We start from the raw sequence: 6,109 nt of genomic DNA, 5'->3' as shown, positions 1-6,109 counted from the left end.
TCCTGAGTGTATCAAAGGAAAGAAGAAAGAATCAATCTCAGAGGAAGGACAAAGCTTTAGCACATCACTTTTCCCCATCTTGAAGGAAAACAAGGTATTGTTGCAAGTATTTACTTTTGATTTAGCACAAATATTTTTTAATTTCAAAATAGTAATAATAATTGTATTATCATTATTATATATGTTATTATTTGCTTGTAGGCTAAGCTTACTGAATTGTACTCCACTGTGCAAAATGATGCTTCAGTCCTAGTGCAAATTAACAACTGTATAATAACAGTTAAGGACCTACAGACAATCTATCCAGCACAGTCTATTTCACTTGAATCAGAAGACTTCCTACCTAATCAACCATGGCTGACTGATGACGTATGTAAAAAACTTTTTTGTATGTTAATGTGTGTAAGAAAATACATATTAACACATTTTTATATGTAATAGGCTGTTAATACCAGAGTAGCACAGCTTGCATCTACAACACCCAATGTGAGTATATATACAAACTCATATCTTTTTAGAGATTTAAAAATAATTACTTATTGCATTATTTATATTAACTTTCTGAAAGGTTGTGATGCTCCCGACATTTATATTTATTTGCTGGTGGAGAGACTGGATCACTCAAAAAAAAATATCCCCTCGAAATTTATCATGCTTGAAGGTATACATTTCTTGAACATGGATATATGCATGTACTTATGGACTCTTTTATAATCAATGTCAATAATTTTACTGAATGTATTTTTTATTTTGAAAAGAACCTTAAAACCAGTGACACTGCAGTTTTTCCTCGATGTGTCAGTCACAAAGAGAACCCTGAGATCGGGGGCCACTTCATTATGTGGGTTAGTTGAAATATTGAGATCCTCCAAATAGCTTTTAACATGAACTATTTTCTGTGTATTTCAAGTTTTTTTATTTTTTCCTTTTTCATATTTTTAAAGGTGTTCTGTGGTCAAAGTCATGAGCTCCGGGTGTTTGATTCCATGGGGCTTTACAAAGACATACCAAAACAACATATGGAAATACTTTGGTAATGTGTTTGGCCTTTTTCTTTTTAAAGTTTCTGTGCTGCATCATAAATAGGCATATATAAAGCTCATTGACCATACACCCAATGTGTATTAAATTAAAAGTATTAAAAGTATTTTTATGTACCGTAATATACTGTAACCATCTGTGACATCTATTATTTATCTTTAAATAGTCTATTACATACTGTACAGTATATTTCCCATTAATATTAAGGTAGGGTAATTTTAATTGGTATTCAATATAAATGAGCAGTCTCATAGAATGCATTTTATTTTATTTAGATCTGCAGTGTCTCATACTGTTCTTGCCCACATGTTTTTGTCTGTGTCTATGCATCGTTTTCTTTTATCAGTCATGCCTTCAGTAACACATGGAATCTTGCTGATTGGACAATCTCTTATCCACCACAGTGGCTTCAGAGCCAGATGGATGCAAACAACTGCGGAGTGTTTGTATGCACTGTAAGAATGTAATAAATATGATGTTTTATGCTTGTAATAATAAATTTGTACTGTAAGCTCTCTTTTTACAAAATTATTTGTATTTGATCAGTTGAGTGATACAGTGTTAAAGTAACACTGATAAATACGCCACTAACATGTCATCTTTAATTTTTGTTCACCTTAAACAGATGGCAGAGATGGAGCTGAAGGGGTACACTCTAACCAAAGAGATCATTGGTCTGTCACAAACACAATATCTACGAGAATACCATGCAACAGTCTTAGTAAAAGATGTTGTTGTAGAGGTTAGTTGTCCAATTTGTAAAGATTTCTTTTTTTTTAATGCTTGAAACTACTATTATACTATTGTTTTTCATTATAGGACTCAATGAAAAAACCAGAAAAACCAATGCAGTGCATGTCTGGTGACTTGCGTGTGTGCTGTTTCCAAAAAGTGGGCACAGGGTAGGCCTTCTTGCTTTGTATGTTTTTCTTTATATAATCTTAGTTAATACATGTATTATTCAATGTGTATATAATTTACATTACCAGGTCATTGTACCCCAGTGTTGTAAAGATCCAGTGGGTACAGTGTGACATGTGTTTGGGCTGGCTACACACAGATTGTGCTGGAGTGAAAGAAGCTGAGGCCAAAAAGGGAACTTTTAAATGTGGATGTGATTTGACACAGCCATACGCCTTTGACAGGTAAGGTTAAATTGGAAAGATTATTTCTTTCATACAAAAAAAAGATTGTGTTTCATCATTAAGAAACATGGAGCTGGATCATGGTTTAGCCCAGGATTACATATTTATTTTTATTTTCACCTGAATACTGGATGCTGGAAAAATACTGGTAAAATACTGGAAAAACCATGCTGGAAAAAACTTGTGTGGTGCCCCTGGCTCATTGTAATTTTCTCTTAAAATGATTAGCAACTATTCTATACCAAAGTATTTTTGGTACTTCAAGTAATTTAAATAAATGTGGTTTCTACATGCATATGCACATGCATAGTCCTAGTCTCAGATTACACTGTTTCTACAGCAACCGAGACTTCTAACAGCAGCTGCAGTGATGCGATGATGATTAGTGATTGGCTCTTTTATTCAGATCAGCCATATTTAGCTTTGCATTTTTCCCCATTCAAAACTTTAGGAGTGACATGTCTTTGGTATTCTGTGGTCTTTGTTCTTCTATACCGTGTTTTTCTTTTTTTTCTTTGCTATGTCATAACCTGATGTTGATCAAATTTACATAATTGTTTGTTTGTAGCACTCAGAAGGCTTTGAGACTTGGAATTGAGAGCATAATCTCAGATGAGGACATACAAGTGAGTATTAAATCATAAACATTTTTTAACACACACACACACACACACACACACACACACACACACACACACACACACACACACACATATGTTGGGTTTACGTGTGTGTGTGTGTGTGTGTGTGTGTGTGTGTGTGTGTGTGTGTTTTGTAATGTTTTGAACAGTAAGATTTGTGTAGTAGTACGATTTTTAAAGAAGTCTCTGTTTATCAAGCCTGCATTTATTTGATCCAAAGTATAGCAAAAACAACTACATTTTTAGCATCATTACTCTACTCACATTATTCCTTCAGAAATCATTGTAATATTATGATTTTCTACTAAAAACATTTTATTACTGTTATTATTATTATTATTATTGTTAAAAACAGCTGAGTAGACTTTTTTCAGGTTTCTTTGATGAATAGAAAGTTCAGAAGAACAGCATTTATCCAAAATAGAAATCTTTTGTAACATTATAAATGTCTTAATCGTTACTTTTGATTAATTTAAAGCATCGTTGCTAAATAAAGTTTCTGTAATTTTGGTGTAGTGAATAATGTTACAAAAGCTTTTTATTTCAGATAAATGCTAATTTTCAGATCTTTCTATTCAAAGAATCCTGAAAAGATTTACTCAGTTGTTTTAAATATTGATGATAATAAAAATAAATGTTATTGAACAGCAAATCAGCATATTAGAATGATTTCTTAAGGATCATGTAACTTTGATCACATGAATAAATTACATTTTTAAATAAATTCAAATAAAAAGCAGTTATTTTAAATAGTATATATATTTTACAATATTACTGTTTTTGCTGTACTTTGTACTAAATAAATGCAGGCTTGGTGAGCAGAATAGAAGTCTTTAAAAAATAACATTAAAAATCTTAAATGTTTAAGAACATTTTTAACAGACTTCTGTTCCCACAGGCTTTACATAAAGCTTTTCACAGTGAGGCTCTCAAATCCTGCCGATTTTACTTGTGGAAACATTCTGAGACATCAACGAAATTCAAGCAGTACTTAAAGCCACAACAGTGCCATTTCAGTCCAAGTGATGTAAGAAGCAAAAGTTTTATATTTTACTTGCTATATATTTTAAGTTACATTACCACCAGAACTGTTCCTTATCCTAAAAATATTTTCATGTTTAATAGTTAATCATACTTAGTGACAAAATAAAGAGAGCGGTGGATGCAGATGCAGATTCAGATGCAGAACATTTGGAAAACCTAGACTACATCTTTGATGTCATGCTTCCAGAGGTTTGTGGTAATTGTGATTAATTTAGATTTTTGTTATTGAATGTTTGGTGGTAAACATCTTTTCTTTTCTTTTTTTAAGGTGACCATACTTGTTTTACAAAGACTGGAAAAGATTTGCCGCTATGCAGCTGAAGTTTTGATTGCCTCTGGCATGGTTAAGTTTGACTGAATTGAGCTTTGCAAAAGCAGCTACCTATTAAAGAAAATTGCCATTGCTTTAACTTTCACGTTTGTTGAATCTCTGTTCTGTCTGGGCTTGCTGAAAAAGGTATAAACAGTATATGCTATCATTGACTGACATTGGGGATTAGTTTACAATAACAACTACAAATTCAACTAAAATATAGATATAATTTAATAATGTCATAAGAGGTTCCCAAACATGGCTTTTATATTAAAAAAAATAATTTATAAAATTATGCGAAAAGAAATTAAACTATTTACTAGCAATGTGAAAATTAATTTGTTGTGGAGACGCTGAATGTTTCGTTAAATTATTTGACTTTCTGTAGCCACATTATACTAGAAATCCAGTTTAACACAGTATCTACAGACCCACATTACTCTGCATTGTGAAGAGCCAATGTCAAGTTCCAGTACATTTCTGAATGGTTGGTATCACTTATGTTTGTGAAATTTTCATGCTGATTTACAATTGTATGAAATGCCTGATTGGTAAGTGTCAATTGGTGATAGTACATACGTTCTGCAGGTTGGTACACATTTAACATTACAATTAGTTGGTCAATTATCTGTCTTTTATAATTCCAAATGACACAGCAGAACTGTACATTCTATGCAAACGACGGGAAATGTGAAACACTCAGAAAATGTATTTAGAATGTGTAGAAATAGACTGTAAAAAAAAAAAAGTGAATACATATGTAACTACACAACACAAACATTAAACACCAGAAAAAGCCTAATGATTGTTGTACAAAATAAATAATATAATTAATGCTATGTTTGATAGAAGCGTGTTATAAATATAGTTCGGCCGTTAAGTGCGTGTGTTACACGGTCTACGTTAAACTCCAGCTGACAGCGACAGTGTCACTCGAGGTGCCAGTGTGCCAAAGCAGTGCCATGTTCCGTGACATAATCCATCGGCAGTGTGGAACATGTCACAAGTGTCACTGGCACATGTCACTAAAAACCAGAAGTGTCACTCGAATGACAGTGACACTGACATAATCGATCGGCACGTCACAAGTGTCACTGGCACATGCCACTCTGCCGTGACACATGTCACTGAAAACCGGAAGTGCCACTCGATGTGCCACTGAGCAGTGGCACGTGCCAGTGGCTTCCGTGCGTCAGATGCCATGTCAGTTACTGTTAATACCGCTACTGGAAAAACGTCTAATCCATCAGTGGGGAAAAGAAAAACATTCCACGGCATCCATAAATAATACAACAACAACAGAACTACGCCATGAAAGGAGGATATGTTTACTTGTGCTATTGTAAGTTCATGGTCCCCCTGGGCGGGGTCTAGAACCTCCATCCCAAAGCAGAAAGAAGCAGCAGACTCTAAACCAGCCTGAGACCCTTCACACCTAACCATGCTCTGCTTTGTACTATTAACACTGTTCGCTGTGGTGTCAGCGGGCCGGCAGCCCCGCAGCTGCGGCACCTGTGACCAGACTAAGTGCGCGCCGCTGCCGGCCGAGGGCTGCTCCTCCGGGACGCTGCTGGACTCGTGCGGATGCTGCGAGCTCTGCGCGTCTGGGGAGGGAGAGCCGTGCGGAGGACGCGGAGCCTCAGCCAAGCGCTGTGCGTCCGGACTCGAGTGCGTCAAGAGCGACAAAGACAAGAAAAGTAAATCAGGGGTCTGCGTGTGCAAGACCAACTATCCCGTGTGCGGCACTGACGGCGTCAACTATAACAGCGGCTGTGAGCTGAAAGCGGCAAGTGTAAAAGCTGTGAACGAGGAAAAACCCGAGATTACGATTCGGAACAAGGGCAAATGCGCTCAAGGTGAGACGCTTCAACATAATATATATTATTTTATTTTTGTATTTTTTGTATAGGCTTATATACAGCAGC

General features: G+C 35.5%; 1 protein-coding gene and 2 long non-coding RNA genes across 4 annotated transcripts in view; all 3 read left to right on the top strand.

The window, feature by feature from the left end:
• The first annotated feature begins 381 nt into the window (after window positions 1-381).
• On the top strand, window positions 382-847 carry LOC141288255 (uncharacterized). Its single transcript, XR_012339646.1, has 3 exons — window positions 382-486; window positions 569-661; window positions 759-847. It is a non-coding gene; the product is annotated as an uncharacterized lncRNA (long non-coding RNA).
• A 534-nt stretch (window positions 848-1,381) lies between these two features.
• LOC141288278 (uncharacterized) lies at window positions 1,382-1,934 on the top strand. Its single transcript, XR_012339651.1, has 3 exons — window positions 1,382-1,496; window positions 1,667-1,783; window positions 1,861-1,934. It is a non-coding gene; the product is annotated as an uncharacterized lncRNA (long non-coding RNA).
• Window positions 1,935-5,572: 3,638 nt separating this feature from the next.
• igfbp7 (insulin-like growth factor binding protein 7) overlaps window positions 5,573-6,109 on the top strand; it is a 380,063-nt gene continuing 379,526 nt past the window's right edge. For both annotated transcript variants that reach the window (XR_012339742.1, XM_073820969.1), the window contains exon 1: window positions 5,573-6,040. Coding sequence is in view for 1 of the 2 variants with exons in the window: in XM_073820969.1 (XP_073677070.1) it covers window positions 5,626-6,040 (415 nt within the window). In the remaining variant the exon portion in view is untranslated. The remainder of the gene's footprint in view (window positions 6,041-6,109) is intronic.

Source organism: Garra rufa, chromosome 16 (assembly GCF_049309525.1).
Source record: "Garra rufa chromosome 16, GarRuf1.0, whole genome shotgun sequence".
NCBI classification, from domain to species: Eukaryota; Metazoa; Chordata; class Actinopteri; order Cypriniformes; family Cyprinidae; genus Garra; species Garra rufa.
The sequence above is the reverse complement of the archived record's forward strand: the minus strand, read 5'-3'. Positions and strand labels throughout refer to the sequence as shown.